The sequence below is a fragment of the Mus pahari genome, chromosome 8 (assembly GCF_900095145.1).
Source record: "Mus pahari chromosome 8, PAHARI_EIJ_v1.1, whole genome shotgun sequence".
Lineage (NCBI taxonomy): Eukaryota > Metazoa > Chordata > Mammalia > Rodentia > Muridae > Mus > Mus pahari.
This window is the reverse complement of record NC_034597.1, coordinates 55,799,320-55,819,291: the sequence shown is the minus strand read 5'-3', so window position 1 is coordinate 55,819,291 and position 19,972 is coordinate 55,799,320. Positions and strand designations below refer to the sequence as shown.

At 49.7% G+C, this 19,972-nt stretch overlaps 2 protein-coding genes across 14 annotated transcripts in view; one reads left to right on the top strand and one right to left on the bottom strand.

Annotated features, from left to right (window-relative positions):
- Hmbox1 (homeobox containing 1) overlaps positions 1 to 12,398 on the top strand; it is a 135,016-nt gene extending 122,618 nt beyond the window's left edge. For 7 of the 12 annotated variants that reach the window (XM_029541914.1, XM_021203997.2, XM_021204004.2 and 4 more), the window contains one exon: positions 365 to 6,985. In XM_029541914.1, the coding sequence (XP_029397774.1) occupies positions 365 to 502 (138 nt within the window). In that variant the 3' untranslated portion in view covers positions 503 to 6,985. Of the gene's footprint in view, positions 1 to 364 lie in introns of all 12 variants that reach the window. The other 5 variants (XM_029541916.1, XM_029541915.1, XM_021204002.2 and 2 more) reach the window with 3 other exon arrangements.
- A 1,975-nt stretch (positions 12,399 to 14,373) lies between these two features.
- Kif13b (kinesin family member 13B) overlaps positions 14,374 to 19,972 on the bottom strand; it is a 161,374-nt gene continuing 155,775 nt past the window's right edge. For both annotated transcript variants that reach the window (XM_021203304.2, XM_029541336.1), the window contains one exon: positions 14,374 to 17,901. In XM_021203304.2, coding sequence (XP_021058963.1) covers positions 17,636 to 17,901 — 266 coding nt within the window. In that variant the 3' untranslated portion in view covers positions 14,374 to 17,635. The remainder of the gene's footprint in view (positions 17,902 to 19,972) is intronic.

The following is a 19,972-nucleotide window of genomic DNA, read 5'->3' as shown; positions in this document are numbered from 1 at the left end:
GGTTCAGTGATTATTATTGTATCTGTGGCAAACAGAAAAAAATCCAGATAATTAGTTTATTTTAATCACTTCAGGTTTGATCAGCACTAGCAAATTTTGATAGAATAAATACTGTGTGAAAAGGAACAAAACAAATCATTTAAGTCCTTTTTATTTGTTGGGTCACAAAAACATGAAAAGTCTCTGGACCTGTGTCCATTCAGTGTCTACTTAAATACAGTTCACCTCCACCATGAGATGCACTCAGCCATTATCTCCACACATTGCTCTGCCCCCCGCACGGCACCCCCCGCATGCCTTTTTGTGAGCTTGAGATTGTCACCAGCCGACAAATAACACTCCTTTCTTATCTCCACACATCTAGGATGACAGCACCAGCCATAGTGACCACCAAGATCCCATCTCGCTAGCTGTGGAGATGGCGGCCGTCAACCACACTATCTTGGCATTGGCCCGGCAGGGAGCCAATGAAATCAAGACAGAGGCCCTGGATGATGACTGATCAGGGAGTTAAACAGTTAACTTAGTTTAGACGTAGCACCTTAGCAGACTTTCCTCGGTCCTTAACATGTGTTCTTACAGTATAACTTACAGTTTCTTGTATGTCAGGTAGCCATTAGGGTCTTGTTCTGTGAAGATGGCATGGTGCCCTCAGCCTTTGCATATACTCTCTCAGTATTAAAATTCCAGTAAGTAAGAAGCAAACAAACAAACTTCCCTCTCCCAGCCCCTGAGGCTAAAAAAAAAAATCTCGCTGCTCCGTCTTAGCATTCCAAGAAAGTGCTTCCAGGTATTTAGATAACCCTCAGTTCTCAAATATTAGGCTCTGTGTAAAATCTTGGGTACCTTTAGATTCATGTAACACTAGGCTGTACCCTGTCCGTCCCTGCCCTAAGACTGATAGGATGCAAGCTGAGGTAGTGGCACAGGGACGACAGACACCATCTGGGAAGTGTCCATGGAGCAGAGCACAAGGAACACTAGCGCCCGCCTCGGCGTGAGACTCGCTGATTCAGCTGCAATAAGCCGTGCCTCCTAGTCACAGTGTGGCCGGGCTCTATTTCTTTGGGTGCTGTGTTAAGAATGCCATTGGAATCCCAAGCTCAGATCTTGGTTAATGCTAACATGCCCAACACAGACATCCTTCTCTCTTACGAGCTGTGTGACCTAGTAGATAATATACTGCCTTCTGCCTTTGGGACCACGATTCTAAAACAAAAAGGACAAAAACCAAGTTCTGAAAAGCAAAGCCCAGCTTGAGAGCGAGTGAGAGCAGTAGGGAAAAGCATGAGCTGAATGTCGATGGATGCTGAGCCCAGTTCTCAGAGCCGCTATACATTCCACAGTGCGATGCCAGCGCCTGCCCGAAAAGTGGTGGAGTTACCTTGGAAGTTGCTTGGCCTTCTGTTGGTGCCCCCAAAAAGGATACCAAAAAGGATAGAGCTGAGGTCCTGAGTGAGTGAAAGAGCAGGCTTGGTAGCCGTCACCTGAAGCCCACCCAGAGTCGTTAGGACTCTTGCTGGGGACTGTGGCAACTTGACTGTCACACATGGAGGTCCTTGCCTAGCTAGGGGCAGAAAAAGCAGGGGACATTTACCACCTACATCATGCGTGTGTGGGACAGCAGGATGTCTTTGCTGTCCTTTCTTTATCTGTCCTTGTGGAGGTGTGAAAGCTATATTGCTACAGGCAATTTATTTAATAATTGGAAGCCATATTGATAATGGATGTGGTGATATTTGTAGTTTAATCTACTTTAAGTGGCAGTAACTAATGGAATTTTTTTCCTTGATCATATATGTAGCACTTTTGTTACTTTTTAAAGATATTTATATTTGATAAATCTTTTTTTCATTTTGAGAACTCAAAATACCAAACAGTGAACTTGCGTTATAAAGTCACCCTGTGGTCACCTTGTCATCTAGTAGCAAAATGATGAACTATTCATGCATCAAAGAAAATTACATCTGCTGGCCTTGTGTGAAAATGATCTCCTGGAGCCTGATTAAATAGCACACTGTCACTGTGGGTAAGAAGAACCGGCCTTCAGTGAATTGGTGCAGTGTGTGCTGAGAGGCTGAGCATTTCCTGCCTCCTCCCATCTCCCCTCCGTGGTATCTGAAGAAGCCTTGCTTAGAGGGCCGTGTGGAGTGAGCCTTTGAGCAGGCTTCCATCTTTTTTGTCCATGCCTGAACCAATCTCTAAGATAGAAAGTAGGTGCCGTCTCCTCACCCCTGCTTCCTCACCAAGTGTGTCCAACCCTCCTCGAGAAATTTCCCCTGTGTGCTGACCAGATACTCGGTATCCACAGTGTTTAGCTGGTCTTACTGAGGCACACTCTTGTCTGGATCATCCCTTAGTATACGTCTTGGTTACAGGACTGTGAGGAGTCACGTCATCTTTGAGGGGCTGAGGATGCTACCCCACCTATGTCTGTGACTTTGAAGCGCACTAGGTAGGGCTTGGCCCTGCTCTTATCAGTAGATTTCAGGGGGAGATGTATGCATTTTTCCCAGCTCTGAGAACTGAAGTAAAATGGAGCCATCTTTTCTTACTGTAATTACTTGAACCCACAAATTTAAGAGTAGCATTTCTTATTCTCAGGAACGAGCCCCCCGCACCTACTTAGAATCTTGCATGGTTTCTTTGCTTTGTTTGTTTGTTTCACTTAAGAGATTGCATTGCCTTTCTTTCTTTCCTTCCTTTTGTTTACTTAGAAGGAATATTCCTATTATGTCTATCCATTTTGGTTGAGTTTTGTCTGCTTATTCTCAGTTGAATCAGAAAGAACAGGAGAGGGGGAAATGTATTTTTCTGACAAGCCACACCCATGATTTGCCATGAGATTATGATGATTGACAGCTTCTTTAGGGTGCGGCTGCTCCCTGTCGTTTGTTCTCCCTTGCCGTCTTAAAGGAACGGGCTCCAGCTGTTAAGACAGCTCCAGTCTCTAAGGGAGCTCTGACTGCAGCAGAAGAGCAGAGTGCTCTGTCATCCTAGGCCCTCTTAGAGAGAGCAGTGCAGCAGAGGACACCAAGCCCCGGCTGGTACAGGCAGTGCCAGCCCTGTGAGGCAGTGTGGCGGTATTGGAAAAGTACAGTTACCATAGAGGCTGGCTCTGTGCTCAGCTGGCTAGAAGGTCTGTCACATGCCTACAGACTGACAGCCTTACAGGGAACCTGTGCTGTCTCCCCTACAGTAGGAGTTTGCTTCTTTGGGATCAAGGTTCAAAAACTACCATCAGTCAGTTTTCCCTGGGGTCACCAGGTTGGATTCTACTTTTGAGTCCGGTTCCCTGAGCTCTTAGAATAGCCACAGAACATCCACAGTCAGACTCATCCATCCTTTGTGCTTCTTGCTTGCCCTGTCTGCTCTCACCTCCTTCTGTACTTCTTGTGGTCCCAGAGTTCTTTTAGGTTGTGTCTTCTCTACCAGCGACTACTGGCAGCAGGAGAGGAGGGGGACAGGCACTCATAGACTGTGGTGATGTTTGTTTAAAAATTACTGTTGCTGGAAAGAAGGGAGGGGAGCAGGCGTTTGTAGACTGTGATGGTGTTTATTTAAGAATTACTGTTGCTGGATAAGAAGGGAGGGGAGCAGGTGTTCGTAGAATGTGCTGTGACGTTTATTTAAGAATTACTGTTGCTGGATAGGAAGGTAATTTCCCACCTTCTGGTACCTTACATGGTGACCTGTTAACAAAGGACCATCTTAAGATATTCCTGCCTACCTGAGACAGTCGCCAGGAAGGGCAGAGCTGTGCTCCCCTGTGTGACTGTCCAGGGCCCTCAGACCCAGGAGACACTGGAGTTCACAGCAGGCATGTTTATGTTTGTGTTGAACACCCCATAGGGCCGGTTACAGGAGGAGAGAACCTGGGGTGGGGAGGCAGACAGTCCATGTTCCTTTGGTTCCAGCTCACTAGGTGACCTTAGAAAGACAAGGGCATTGGCAGCCTGCTTGGACTACTGTGCTCTGCTCCAGAGCTCAGGTTCCTGGGAGGTTTGTCACTCAGCCACACCCATTATTTTAGGACCAGACATCTAGGATTGTTTTTACCTCATGTAAATGGCTTGTGGGAAACTGATATAGTGGTCTGCGTTCTCCCTGGCTTTAGGAACTCTTGTTTTAAACTCCTCTTGGAAATGAGTCGTCAGGCACCGGCTACAGCAGATGCTGTACTAGGGGGATGCTCCAGCACGCTGTCCATCCACATAGCTTCTCTTCCTTCCATTCTGTGTCTCAGCGCTGTGTCTTTGTCTTGAGCTGACATCACTGGACATTTTCTTTCCTCTGAGCACAGGCTTAGTGGGCAGTGTTAGTCTGCTCTGAATACGGACCCTCAAGGTTCCATCTGCCAAGCCTGTTACCTTTGTCTACACAGTGAAAAGAATCCCGTCCCACAGTGGCTTCTCTGCTGTCCGAAAGGTGTTACCTTCAAGTCCTCTCTCCCTGATCTCAGGGAGGTTGTGGTTAGAAGCAGGACTTCCATCTAACCAGCTCTGCTCTGGCCCGGGGCTTCCTTATCTGCTCAGAGAACAGCCTGGATTTTCCTCTGTAAGCCTCACCAAGTTCTTAGGCAATAACTTCTCGTGTGGTGGTGGCCTCCTGCATGAGCATCCGTCTCTCCATCTCTGTGACGTCATCCTCTTGCTATGATTATTAGCTATGTTTTACTACTGTATTTATTGAGGCTGTACCGAGACTAGCCGATTCCACGTACAGCATTACTGAGCCGAATTTATTTTTGTAAGATTTCCCAAGTAAAGCTTGGGCACATGGACCAGTTCAGCTGTGTGTGTGAGTGGAGCTGGGTGGGGATGTACTGCAGGAACTGCACATGCACAGCTCTCCTTTGTGTGTGCTGCGTACATTGCAAATGTGTTTACTCAGGATTGGGCCACCAGTTGTCAGCCATACTGGATTTAGCAAACTGCACTGCGGCTGTGAACACCCCATCCCCTTTCCGTTTGTCTCATCGTTTGTTGCACGGTAACAGTGAGCACCTGGCAACAATGGAAGGCTCGAAGGGAGGCAGCCACACATGGCCAGGGCTTTCTTAGGCTTTCATGGTAGCATGTGGTCAGAAGAGGTGCTATGTCCTGCATAGCATCCTTCATTACACTCCTCCATTTCAAAGATGGCCATCACTTAAGAAGAGTGATTTTCTTGCTGCACTAGGGAACTGACATACGAAGGCCGTAGGAAGGCTTTGAGGCCCAGGCCTGTCACATCATCAAGCCAGTGTTCTGGTTGCAAAAGCGCATCTCTTATAGCGTACGTTCTAAAAGACTTTTCTCAGTGCCATTTGTTTCTAAACTTCAGGGGAGACACTACTTCTTATGGCAGCGTACAGGACTGACATGCTTAAAACGAAGCTTTGTGCTTACCTATGAACTGGTAGAAGCTGGAAGTTTGGACATTGAGAGGTTTCTGTAGATACTTCATTACACCCTGTGTGTGTGTGTGTGGAGGGGGAGGTGATAGAGAAAAAAAAAGTCAGCAACCTGAGCCACCCAAACCCTCACAACACGAGGTTTCCTCCTTAACCAAGAGAGGACAAGACTGACAGAAGGATCCCCGATATATATGTCCCCGAACTGCTTTATCATTCTTGGCACCCAGGCAGAACTAAAGCTCGCTCCCCCTACTCTGGTGAGATATGAGTGGCTGCCTTCCACTACCAGGGCTTCCCTCTTGCCTTTGCTAGGGAGCAGGGGAACTTCGCTGCCATCCTTGGCTTACAGACCCTCTCTGTGGCCAGTCTTCAAGCTGTACAGCTCCAAGCACTGTTGTTGGGGAGTTTGATGCCCCACTTAGAACGCCCAGGAGGCCAGCTCCCCTGCCTGCATGTCCGTTGTTTGTCTCTTTAAATAAGACTGGCTCCATACAGCCATAATTAACTCACAAATCCATGATGGTGTGCTGTGATCAAATGAAGGTTTGGCAAAATCTTTCTTCAAATTGTAACCATGGTAATTGAGGGGGTGGCATAAAATGAATATATAAAAATATAATGGCAATTGTTCCGAATGACTGAGTGTCCTCCTGACATGTAATTAGCTGTTTTAGCAGGGTATAGATTGGCATGGTCATAATTAAGAGGATTTCTGTCCTTTATGTGATTGAGAATAGCAGAGCCCATCCTTGTTCCCTTTGAGCACTAATGCTCCTGAGAACATTTGGAACAACAGCTCAGTAAACCAAAATAATGATATGGGATTCATCTCCCACCCAAGTGAAAGAGCACTGGGAATCATTTCAGGTCCAGAATGGAAGGCTTTGCTTATTGCTGGATCTGACTTCCAAATTCTCTTAAACCTCATGTGTCCAGTTTCAGCTTATTCTACTTTGGCCAGAAACCAGTCAATATCTCAAACTGAGGTGGCCTCTGGCAGAGCCTCCTGGTCCCCATCCTTTCCTGGGGACACTTGCTGCTTAACCGGCTTCCTGGGATTTTCAGGCTTCTCCTTAGAAACTTGATTATTTCCACTGCCATGACCATCAGAAAGTATTTGCCATATGGGGGTCTGCAGTTGAGTAGGGTTTTCCTCCTGGGACGTGACTAGAACAGGCACATGGACCTCCCACAAGAACGCGTGAACTCGGGCTCCAGTGAGTGCACCCCAGCTTGCTCACATCTACCATGTTCAACTATCGCAAGTCCCTAGAGCTATTCTGCTGTCAAGATGGGTTACTGGCTCTTCTGAAGCCATGTTCTCTGTCCCCCCCCACCCCATCCCCCGTTTTTCTTTATGCACCTGTGCCTTCAGGCGGGCATCATATAATCCTCATAGCCTGTAGTGTCCTCCTGACTAGGAACTGCAGAACTCACTAGCCACTCTCCGGCGGATGCTTAGTTTGGACTTTTTCTTTTTTTTTTTTTTTCTAGTCATCCTTTGCAGGAGCCTTGATTCAATTAGAGCGTCAGAAGGGTCCACCGGAATGCCAGCAGCTACCAGTGCTAAGTGGCCTTTTATAAGCTCTTCTGCCCATGAGGCTCAAGACTCAGGTGAGGTTAACTTGAGTTCAAGAGCCCTGTCTTTTTCAGGCTGGACACTGTGTGATTAGTTAGTAGCCAAGTGTGTGTGTGTGTGTGTGTGTGTGTGTGTGTGTGTATGTGTGTGTGTGTGTGTGTGTGTGTGTGTGTGTGTGTGTGTGAGTTTACCCTTTCTACAGAAGATGTCCCTTGTCACCCAGAACACTAACCAATCAAGATGTTGTGTTGAAAGGCTGAGGTTGAGTATAAGCCTAGAGAGGTCTCGAGAGCCCTCTTCCTCAGCACACAGACACATATGGAGAGGCAAGGAAGAGTTTCTGTTCCTGGGGATGCTTCAGTTTGGTTCCTCCCCGATACCTACAGTGAAATGTACAGCAGGTGCCTATGTCAAGAAGGTGGTCCTGGGAGGATGACCACTACTGCTGCCTCTGTAAGTTACCTTGTGGCCCCTCCCCATGCTCGCAGGTCAGAGGTGTGGTCCTTGGGACCTGTCAGCCTTGATGTGGATGTTCAGACTTAGAGCACTTCTGACTTTCCCAGCTGCTGAGCAACTGCTATGTCCATTAGAGGTTCAGGGCCGCCTTCTGATTCCATTCTGAAAAGTCACTGGTTGAACTAATTTTGTGACTTGTGTGACATGTACTGCACAGCATCGGAACGTTATGATCACCTGTGAGCACTCACGGGAATGAAATTGGCATGTAGCCAGAAGTTCCCAACCTCATCTGCTCAGGTGCTCAAGGAGGCCACTCTGATTAAACACACCCTGCACATCACAGATACCCCATCTCAAAACACAAAACTAGCCCAGCAGTCAAAGGCACTGTAGGTAGTGCTTCCCTGGGAATAGCTTTGTTCCCTCCCTCCCTCCCTTCCTCCCTCCCTCCCTCCCTTCTTCCCTCCCTCCCAGGAAAACCTGAGAAGTGATTATTGTAAGAATCTAGATGCTGGTGTCTGGGAATGTGTAGTCTTACTCCGCTGAGGTCACTGCCAACCCACTTGCTGTTCTCAGGCACACAGGGTCACCCTGGTGCCACAGCCACTTTCATTCTCCTCTCTGCAGCTGCATCATGTGGGGTGCATCACTGAGGGGTGCTGGTCCCCAGCCCTCCCCACCTGCCCTGCAGTGGCTTCCCCAAAGCCTGCTTTTTTCAGTTCTCGCAGCGCTTGGCTCCTGGGACACTGAGGCACCCTGCTTGAGTTCCCGAGGGTTGGTGCTGAACCCTCCTACAAACCCTGCTGTCCTCTACCAGAAGGCAGGAGAGGCATTGTGGAGCCCAAAGTTCTGGTCTCTGGTACTGTGTGACTCTGCCATGGCTTCCTCTGCTCCTTATCGACTCTGACTGGCCCAAAGTAGAAGATTCTTGAAGACATTCAAATTTAGGCCTAGAATAAAACTTTTTAATATCCAGAGTCCAAGAATGGAGCAAGCTGCCTCAGAGTTAATATGGCCATTTAATGACTACTGGTCAGTGACACCAGACTAGGGACATCTTCCAAATGATCTGCTACAGTCCTTCATCCAGCCACCCAACCCACCACACCACACACACACACACACACACACACCATCATCATTTCTAGCTCCTTTTCTTACAAAATTAGGTTCTCTGAGAGTTGGCTAGGTCACTGTCCCCTTCTGATCTGTCATATCATGGGTAGCCTAAAGCCCAAGAGAAGGAAGTGCACCTGAGGAGCAAGGCCGAAGGTCTAGGCAGGCTGGCTCGTGGGGCTGCTGCTGCCGTGTGACACTGGCTGGCCAACGGGGTCTTAACACTGTCTCCATTTTGCCCCAAACACCTTGGCTTGAAGAAAAGAGAGTATGGGTGCCTTTCATTTGGTATAATCAAGATTTCGCATCTTTGTGGGTGGCCAAAGGTGCCATGGAAATTGTGGGATGAAGTCAGTGCCTGTCACCTCCCAGGGCTCAAGACAGACTTGTGTGAGGTTTGTTGCTCCTGTGAGGACTTTGCTTCCCAGCACCTCCAGGTTGAATCTCTCCAGTCTTGTTTATAGCATCCATAGCCTAGAAACCCCTCCCATTTTGCTTTACTGGAATTAAGAGCCCAGCCTAAACCTGTGAGGCCATCTGTCCACTCCACGGCTCGCTGAGGCCATTAGACTAGAAAACCAAATGGCATTAGAGCTTTATGAATACAAACAGCAGCCACTCCCTGATGCTTCCTGGGCCCCATCTGCAGGCGTGAGAGGGGTGTGTGTGTGTGTGTGTGTGTGTGTGTGTGTGTGTGTATGTGTGTGTGATGTGCTGAGTGGAGGTGAGCACTTGTGGCTGCTTTAAGAAAGCATCCCCTTATCATTTGCCTTGATGCCCATATTGACTGTACTGAAAGTAGTGGGGATCTCATCACTCATCTCTGAAAATGGGCACCAGAAAAACAAAACCAAAGTTCTCAGGGTGGGTAGAGCTCTGTCTTTCCAAGCACTGGCCATTCTGGCAAGCTTTCTCCTTTATGCTCTTTGGTTCTACCACAATTCCACTCTGAAAGCTCTCTTCTTTCTTAGTGGTTTCTCACAGTGACCCCAAACAGTGTGTTAGGGCAGTCTGTACCTCACTAGGTGCAGATCAGGGACCACGGATGTCAAACTGGCCCCTGAGCCACCACATAAGTTCACTGGCTGGAAGGTGCCAAGGCTGTGGCAGTTGTCTCCCCTGGAAGAGCCTACAGCCGTCTCCAATCTCCCCATGGGCTCAGCCTCCCCTCCATGGCCATGGTTAGGTTGGGTCTGCAGTACCTTCTAGAACAAACTTCTCATTTATGTTTAAGTGCCTAAGCAAGTTACAGACCTCTGGGACCTGCCTGAGAGTCGGCCTGTGCCCTGTCCTTCCCACCATGCACCCCACCTCAGGGCAGGTGTGATGCACATCCCCCACTCCCCAACCCAGTGTCCCTGCCATTCTGCAGGCAGAATGGTCACAGGGCAGGCAAGGGGAGAGGACTGGCTTTGTCACTGTTTCCTTTGTTCCTTCTGTTGATGTGACTGTGACCTTGGGTCCGAGGGAGTTTTAAGGAATCTACTTAGCTAGGGCTCGGTGGCTACTGAGTGAGGAACAGGAGTGAGTCGCCTCTGAGCAGAGTTCTAAGAGAACCAGCAGGCAGGGATCATGACTGAAAAACCTGTGCGGTACTGGAGCCCTGACCGCATCCACAGCCCAGATGCTGGGGAGCTGGAGGCCATCAGCAGTAGAGTCGTAGTAAAATCCAATGTGCATTCTTTAAAATAAGTGAGAGACTGTTAATTTTGAATTAAAGTGTGAGCTAGATCTGGGCCTTTTATTTGCATGAGGTATAGGACAGGTCATGGACTGCTGTGCTCAGTTGCTACAACAGTGACAAGTAGAAAGGAACAATCTATTACACAGGCACCTTATTTTCATTGATCCAGGATTTTTGTTCAGACAGTGGAGTAATGCAAACAAACACTGGGCACTTGCATGCAACAGGTGTGGATGACCCTGCCTCACCTAGAGATGGGGACACAGAGGGTGAGTGGCCAAGTGGTGGCAAAAGGGAGTCTGTGGCACATGCAAAACCCACGCTGTCCCTGAGGAATGTGTCACCCTCTAGATGCAGTGTCCATGGTCTACCTACCAAGCACCTGTCCGGCCCGGTGTAATTGAGGACTGTCAACTGGATGCAAATTGAGGGACGACAGCTTTGAGTCAGAGCATCAGGGGGGCCAGGATGCTGGGCCCTGACTGGACTTGGACACTCTAGCAAGAGCCGAATGCAAGCCTGTTGAGGGCAGCATGTGTATAGTTCACTGTGGGTCTGGGAGCAAGCTGGCACGGCCAGCTGGGAAGTGGAAAGCAGGCTTACGTGTTCTGACCAGACACCAGGGACCAGATGTCTTGAGGTTGCCTGCAAGTATTCAGCCTAATGGCTGTGTAGGATCCTGCCAGATGAGTCGGGGAGGGGGCAGGGCGCCCTCCTGGCCTTGGCCGTTGTGTGTCTTAGTCTCTGTGTTTCCCTTTGGTGTCGTCTCTGGTCTCTGTCCCCATCTTGTGCCATGTGTCCCTGAGGGTGAGTCACACCTGTGTCTGAGTCTGCTGTAAGGTGTTCAGTCTACCTCAAGGGGTCATCATGGCAAGCTCTGTCCACATGGAATCCTCCTTACATGCCACACACACTGGAATGTATACCGCCCCACCCCATAACCTCTGACCCCATCTTTCCCCATAATCACCACAGACTCCTAGTGCAAATTGGATGCTGCTTTAAATGTGAAAAATTTGTTCAAAAGCTATAAAATCTGAATGAAAGCTAAAGCTGAACTTATAAGCCTTGTTGCATATGAGCCAAAAGTGCAAAAAGCTCTATATAATGAACTAACCTGCCACTCGTATAAATATAAATATATATAAATATATTAAAAATCAGACTGTTCTACAAAATTGTGTATTTGTATTTTTGTGTACGTACAATTTTCTGCTAAGCAGAAGGAGGGTGTAGTATAGGGCGCTGTGAGAAGAGATTTGGTTTAATCCCATTTCTTTGTGACTTATTTTTGTTAACATCAGATGCCTGTCTTCGTCTTCTCTGTGTGACACTGTTTGGAAAGCTGCAGTATCCTCCTTCCTTAGGCCAGAGTCTGTGATCATAGAGCTGGGCTCAGGGAGCTGTGTGGCCACCTAACAGACAGGGGGCAGGCTTGCACCCCCGAGGCCAGGCATGGCATGGCATGGCATTCTGACTCGGCTCTGGGAAGCAGACTCCCTTTTTAGAAACCAATTTCCCAGACAAGATGGTTGGATACTCACAGACCCAGGGAGCAAGGGGAGACTTCTTTCCATTGCCCAGGTAGCTTTGCCTGGTGTAGCTCCCAGCCCCTGGCTGCCACTGGGCCATGTCTCCTTTCAGACAGGGTCACCAGATGCCTCCCCTATCGGAGCTGTCACCAGAGGTCCAATTCATTACCTGGAGCATCTCAGAACCCACTTTGCCGGTGCTAAACAGGAGAGGGGTTAGAGTAGCTGCCAATCATGGCCAGAACCAATCCACCACAGGCCAAGACAAGCTTGGGCCCCCACCGCTGCCCACCCCCTCTTGGCCCCTGGTGGAGCCCACTCTAGGGAGTGATACTGCACCTTCCCAGTAGGACTCGGATTCTAACAATGTGTGATGACTGTAGCAAGAAGCCCTTGTTTCTCGATGTAAATGGTCAAAGAAACAAGCGCTCTACTGTATTGATTAAATAGTTCAATGAGTCCTGTTTCATTGTATCTCCTATTCTGGATTAGTGCCTTTTGGACAGTAGACTGTTCTGTAATTAAAATGTAGTATACTGCTTTTTTGTACAGTTTTGTTTTAATAAAACTTTTTTTTAATTTGTGTTTATTTTAGTATTGTACCTATTAGAGAATAAAATGTATAACTGAGCAAGGCTGTCCGGGATTTCTTTGGTTCCAGATATTCATGGGGATGGTGTTTGTGCCCAGTTGGACGAAGTGGGCACAAGGATCTGTTCTGTGCACCCTCCCTTGGGCAGTTTGTGGTTTGTTTTGGTTTTGCAGGCAAGGGCCCAGGCCACAGCTCTGCCTTTCAGACTTTGCAAAGGGACAGGGGGGGTTGAAGAGATCACAGCCCCAAACCCTGAGCAGAACCCGTCACCACTTCATGGTGGGGGCTGGGGGCACACATCCAGTAAGGCTCTGCCCCCGGACCACAGCCAAGCTTAAGGTTCTGTAGCTTTCTTTGGCTCTCTCCATTTCCTGCTGCAGCCCGCCCACCCTGAGCCTCTTAAAGGAGCTAGATCGGAAAGCTGTGTCTGGGGGAGCAGAAGCAGAGAGAGCTCTGTCTCCCTGTTCTGGTTTTCAGTGGTGAGCAGAGGGAAGACCAAGTCCCAGCCTTCCCTGTTCCCCAGGCAGGGACTCTATCCACCTGTCCTTAGTAGACTGAAAACCATTTCCCTTCATGGTATGCATGCTAGGGGAGTCGGACAGCATAGCTAAGATCAGGACAGAGGCTAGGACAGGCCTGTCCCTACCTCACAGGTCTGCATAGTTTGACCCCAAACTCTTATTTCAAGCATCTCCCTGGGGTACCCTCTCCTCTCCGTATCCAAGGGTGACTTCCTGGGCTCCTCTAGGCCCAGGATCAGAACCCACATTCCTTGAGTCACTCAGTAAGCTAAGAGTGACACCCACTACAGCCCATGCCAGGACTTGGTACAGACTAGACCTCTCCTGGGGCTTGTAGGTAACTGAAATCTGAAAAAGATGATGTCCCCACCCCTGCTCCTAGATCAGTTCCATTCAGAATCCTGCCTCATATCTCAAGGGGCTTCTCCTAGCTGCCACGTTTTTTGTCTCTGCTTGGCAGGGCTTATCTCTGAGAAGAACTCTGCTGCACTTGGGAATACAAACAAGTCTTGTGAAGACAGAGGCTGCCTATGGCTAATGGCCACCTCCACTCGGGCCTCCAGGCGCCCTGACCCGGCATTCGCAGGCTATTTTATTTATGAGACAAGGGCAGAATGATGATTGGTGCAGGGAGAAGAACGTGAGTCCTGTACCCTGGAAACAAGGCTTTGCTGTAGCAGAGTGGCTGAGAGTGGGGCCCCATGGGTAGCACAAACCCAGAAATGGCAGGCTTCCTGGTAGGCAGGTCTAAAGGCATGTTCCATAGCTCGAACTTACTCCTCTTTCTAAAACGCCTTGTTCGGAGGCAGTGGTTCACAACCTATGGGTCTTGACCCTTTCAGAGGGGTCACCTAAGACCACTTGAAAATATAGATATTTACATCAGGATTCAAAACAGTAGCAGTATTACAGTGATAAAGCACCAACAGTTACAAAATAACTGCAGGTCACCACAACATGAGGTTGTATTAAACAGTCACAGCATTAAGAAAGTTGAGAACCACTGGTCCAGGGTATATCTGTGCAGCAGCTCTCTAGTCTCTAAACTTTGTTCTCTAGTTTACTCCATAATAGGGCCTATGTCAATTATAGATCAAAGCAAATGGTGAAACCCCTGTCTGAAATCAGGGAACCTACCTACCTTACACACACACACACACACACACACACACACACACACACACACACACACAGCCACCTGCTCTTAGCTAGCCCTGAAGCTCTACTTCCTTTTAGTCTCAGTCCCCCAGGAGTTTCTGATGCTGCCTGGCTTCTATAAGGGGCTGAAATGAGTGAGGGACTGGAGACAGACCAAGATGCCAATGGGGACTTCCAGGATCTTTGATCCATGTCTAGGGGTCACAGAAGTTTTTGCCCTGGAGCCTGCTGCTCTCTGGAAACCCTAGGACCACCAACCAAGGGACAGTGTAGTCAGCTGAAGCCCAGGGCAAGGATAGGCAAGAACAGTTAAGCTTGACCTCGGACATAAGCAAGAAATCACCTGGATTTATTTAGAAGCTGTTGGTCACTTGATGGAAAGGCATGTATGGTACAAAATTACAATAGTTTGGTTCCTCATACAACATAAATCATCATCTTTACTATTCATTACAGGGTCTTTGGATTTTTAATTCCCATTTAACATGCACCAAATCATTGGAATCCTGGAATCAGCATCATATATGAGCTCATATTTACACAATCCACACAGCCGTGCTTTCCCCAATTTTTGTCCACAGCACAAAAGGAAGGCAGCATATAAACTAGATGTTTTGGGCAGTGTCTGGGAACTGGAAGCAAAGGCTAGACACTGGTCCCAGGGAAGGCACTAGAGATGGCCCTGTGGTTTCTGACCTGAGGTGGCCTGGGCCTTGAGGCACTAGAAGCTTCAAGTCACCCTCCATGGGCAACACATAGCAAAGGCAGCTTGGACAGACAAGTAAATGATACGTGAGCCACTCGCCTGCTACCCACACAAAACCCCTAAGGCATGATAAGTGGTGGAGAAAACTGGAAACACCATGTGCAACTCCTCAGGGGACATGTCACTAAACGCAGCCCAGAAACACTGGCCCTCTGCCCCTTAGACCTGGGCACCTGGAACCCAACCCCACACCCACCACCTACCCTCCACTACCTAACATTTTAACAACCACAACCTATACATCACGTTTCCAGCTGCAAGTTAGTGTTAGTCTGCTCCAAAGGCAGTCAGTAGAGGGCTGAGGCTGCAGCTGGCCTGTCTGGCCTCATCTGGCATGAGAGCCCAGGAAGAACACAGCTCACTGTCTTCATCCAGCCCACAGACGACATGAATGTCAGAGTGCAATATGTGCTCGGCAAACCCAGAAGACTAGCAAGCACCTGAGCCCCATCTCTTCAAACCCACTCCAAAGTGCCAGCTTTCCCAAGGTCACCTCCCTGCCCTCACAGCAGACAGGCCACAGGGTCCTTTCAGCCACAGGAGCAGCTCATAAGGAACACCCATGAGGACAAACTTCTAGTACACTTGGTATGTGTGCCATGAGACCCCAGAAGATCCCATCCACACCAAGTGTATGAGAGCAGAGCCTTCTGTGCAGGACAGACAGCCCTCACACAATGCCCCTCCAGCCACTGGAGGACACATGTACTTTGGCCTGTTGCCTGTGACGCTGGAGCACTTCACATGAAGAGTATCCTGGAAGGTTCTGTGGAAATGGTATTACTTTTAGAGTCAGCTTGGAAATAGAAAGGCTAGAGAACCTCAGGTCCAATGAGCAGGGAGGGAAGGGGCGGGGCTGGGAGAGAGACAGTGATCCCAGAACCATGGGAGGACAGCTGGCCAAGTGAGGTCCCTCAGGACTTCCTGAGAACTCTGGATAGCAAGATGAAGTCAATAGTAACTTTTCCTCCTGTTTTATGCCATCCAAGTGACAGGTGGCACAATGTCCCTTCCCACAGCATTAACACTACTGGCATTACATCCTCAGGGCCTTCTCTCCCTAGCACCCAATGCATGGCCATCCCAGAGGATGGGACTCTAGGTCTGCTCTCTAGGGGACCCTGTGGATGCCCACAGGAGAAACCCTCTCACTAGAACACAGTCAGAAGCACTATGTGCTTCCATAGAATGGCCAGGCAGGACTGGCAGCGCTAACTCACCTGGTGGGTAACCCCAGAAGGCCATCTGAGGAAGAGGAGTTATCGAATTGGTGCCTGCCTCTAGCTAGCAGCTCCCAACATGTGTGCTATTCAAGAATGGGACAGAGGCAGGTCTCTCCTGGCTGACTGGTGACAGGTAGAGTGACACTTGACTCCCAGGCTGGGGTGCAGGCAGAGTCTGTGCCTGTGCCAGGAAGACCACCCCATCCTCCCAGCGCTCTGGTCAGGGTCTGGGCAAGCAGATGGTTGTGAAGCTTATACTGGGCTAATCAGACAACGCAGACAGTCCAGACCGAGTGTCAGCAACACTAGCACAGGCCACAAAAGCCAGAGACTGAGGGGTTCTGAGAAGCCACCCAGCAGGAGCTACTTCCCTTAAAAGGCTTAAGTCCTCACAGAACCAATTCCTCTCCAGACACCTGCTAGCTGTGGTTCTTCCAGAGTCTGAGGGTCAAACTTGGAACAAACTGCAGAGGATGCCCTGTGCGCCAATACAGCCGGAGGAGGAAGGCAGGGCACAGCCTGGGACAACAAAGACTAGGTGACTGATCTGCCCACTGAGCTCTCCACCACCACTCTGGGACTCAGAGGCCACACACATCTCAGCAAACAGGTGGTTGGTAATGCCCTGAGATATACCACGACTCCAGCACAGATCCACAGAAGGAAATGGAAACAATTCCGCCCTCACTATCTGCCTGCCCAGCTGCTGGCCCCAGGCACAGGCAATCAAAACACTCTCCAGTTCCCTGAAACCTGGCAGACCCAGACAAGGTACTGAAGGCTTGATCCGTGTCAAGGCCTGGGTCTGCCTTCCCACCAGTGTCAGTAAAGCCATGGTGTCTGCAATCAAGCAACACAGGGGCAGCTGGCTTCATTTGCTGGCCGCCACTTCCAGCAACCACCATCCAAGATAGAGGCTGCAGCTCTGGCCAGCCAGAGGCCAGTAAGCACAGGCAGGCATGTTGGGATAGACGGCAGTTGTGGTTTGTGAAGTATTTTAACTTTTGGAAAAATAAATTAAATAAATATAGTTCAAGCATCCTGTTAGGAAATGAATGGCCGGCAGAAAAGACTTTCTGAGTGTAAAGACACTGGGACATCCACAAAGATGCCTCCCAGAAATCCTGTGAGCCGTGCAGAAGGATGAGGCGAGGTTGAGGAGAGGCTGATAATCTCCGGTGCACGAAGAGGGTAGTGTGCATGCTGGGCCCAGGCAGGGGAAGTCCAATCTGTGAGGGCAAGTCACTAGTTAGGACCATTGCTTAAATTAAGACATTAGTGAAGTCAGCAGAGTGAGGAAAGGGGAGCCCAACACATCTGGCTGGGAACCCCCCCACACACACACATCTTCAAGCAGGCAGGGAGGAGCTGGGCTGGCTCCATCCCATGAGTCTCTGGGCTCCTGGAACCTTTCACCCCTAACCAGGGGAACATAGCTAAGGGGCCTCTGCCATTGCCAAGCAGAGAAAGGAAATCCAGCTTCCCAGAGAGTACAGGGAACCAGATTGTCCAGCATCCCTGCATCGTGCAAAAAGCATTCATGGCCCTGCTTCCATGGAAGAGCCAGGTCTTCCCCTTCCTGTTCACGTTCACAAGGGAGGTGCATCTTAGCTGGCCCAGGACTTCCGGTTCTCAGGATTCTTGTAGCTCCTGTCTCCCTTGGCCAGTGCAGCTGTCAGTGAAGCCAGGTTGGTGGCAGAGCCCGAGATGGTAGCACTTCTGCGGGCCTCTGGGGCTCCCTGAAGCTGGAGCCCTGAACTGCGCCTGCGCCCAGTGCCCGCAGCCCTGCGGACCCGGCCGGGCCTCACCAGCAGCCCGTAGCCAGGGTTGCACCTGAAATACTGTTTCCCACCAATGGAGCCGTCATTCTTTCCTGCAGGGAGGGAAGGAAGCAAGCATCACGGAGCGGCCTAGTCAGTCACCTTCACTACTGTGTCCATCCATCATGCTGCTACCTCCAAGCCATCCAACCCAGAGGCCAGTGACCCCAGAGCCCAGGACAGTAGCCTCTCAGGACAGCAACCAGTCGTCATCAGAGACAGGCAGCCCCTAGCCCGGGGTCTGAAGGATGAAGCAGCAGACCTTGCTCAAAGACCTGCTGAGGACAAGGTGGGGGCCATCAAGGCAGAGTTGGCTGCTGCTCGTCCAGGGGCACCAATTCTTTTCCTAAATGCAAGCAAGTCTCTGGCTTAATGTCCCACATCCTAGCTCAGTCCAGGTGTGACTGTCCCACAGGTTGCACCCCCCCCCTAGGGCACCTATCATTTCTGTGTCTCTGGATCACCTGAGACGGTGACCCTACACTGATAGGCAATTTTTCAGCCCTTCCAACTCAGGGACTTGTGTTCATGGCCTGTTCTGATGCCACACACTAGCTGTCACCCTGACACTCCTCCTGATGGTTCCCTTCCACCTGTCCTACGCATCTTCCTGAAACCTAACCATTGCTCCCATACCTACCACTACCTCAACCTCAGTCCTCCCCACCCACACATCTGTCACCCTCAAAGCGGTCTTCCTGTTACCATTCCTCCCATGTGTGCTCTGCAAGGGGTCATCTTTTCAGTCCCTGATCAAACTGCCCGACTTACCACAAGACTCTCAGATGGGGCACCAGGAGCCCCGCAGGCTTCAGAGGCCACTTTCCTACTAGTCCTCAAACACAGAAAGCTGGGTCCCCTTCAGCAGTATGGGATGCTGCCTGGCCTTACCCTGGCGACAGCCCAACTTGCCAGCCCTGCTTCCTGGACCCTTTGTATCTCTGAACAGCTTGTGGTGTTCCAGTCAGCCACCCTCCTCTATCCCTCAGCACACTTGTTCTTATCACAGTGTATTTATTCACTTAGCATTTCCTCCTCTGCACAATTACAAGTCAAGGAGGAGATATTGCTCACCATAGTGTGAACCTAGCACAGCAATGCACGTACTTAGTTCCTGTTGGTGAGTTAAATTATTTCCTAATTCTCTTTAATTCTTGAGTTCACCTGCAGACACAGACTTATTCCTGCACTTTGGGAAAAGGAGATTTGAAAATTTTTCCAGCCTCTTCTACAGTTAAAATCTTGAACCACTTCCAAATGAAGGTATTCTCTGCCAGATTATTTTTAAAGATAGTGACTACACAGGAAACACTCGGCTCGAGGACAAGGGTGTCATTTTGGCCTGTGTCTGCAGCCAGGGATAAATGGACTGGTAAGGCCACAGGCTGGTTGAGAGACACAAGTGCCAGAGTTCCTCAGTCAGAAACAGGAAAGAGCTGCAATGGCGCTGCCACTCAAAGGGACCCTGGCCACACGTTAGGAAAGAAGTTTCCTTCCACCCAACCCAGATCATGGCCCTCCATAAACTTGGGAACAAAAAGCAGATTAACTGTGACCCAGGGATGAGCAGGGCATAGCTGCCAGTGGACATGGGATTTCCCTGTGAGGTGACAAATACAAGACACTACAGATCCCAGGAACGGTAGGGTAGCTCAGTAAACATGCTCCACATGGCCCAGGTTGGAAATAGGTACCCGAGCAAACCATTTTGGCCTGTGCTTACAACAAGGGATCAAAGTGCCTAAGAGGCCACAGGCTGGGTCAGACACAGGGCCTAGTGCTGGGCCCTGAGGGAAGCCTGCTCTTAAAGGATAAAACAACTCTGGAAAAACAGCTACAGAGATGTTGCAACACATGCTTCTTTAGGGCCTCCCGCTTCCTGCCCACCCTGAGCTCTGCAGTCTAACTTGAGTCTGCGCCACTTTCACCTGACCTCACCTAAGCCATCTCGCTCACGCTAAGTGTCCTGGAGTCTTCAGAGCACAGAATGTGGCCTGAGGCGGAGCTGCTGCAGTTACTTTACTAAGAACCCTGGGTGTGGGGGCACCTAACTGTAGTCCCAGACAGTAGCAGGCTACAGCTAGAGGATCACTGGGCCCAAGTCAGTTCAAACCAGCCTGGGCC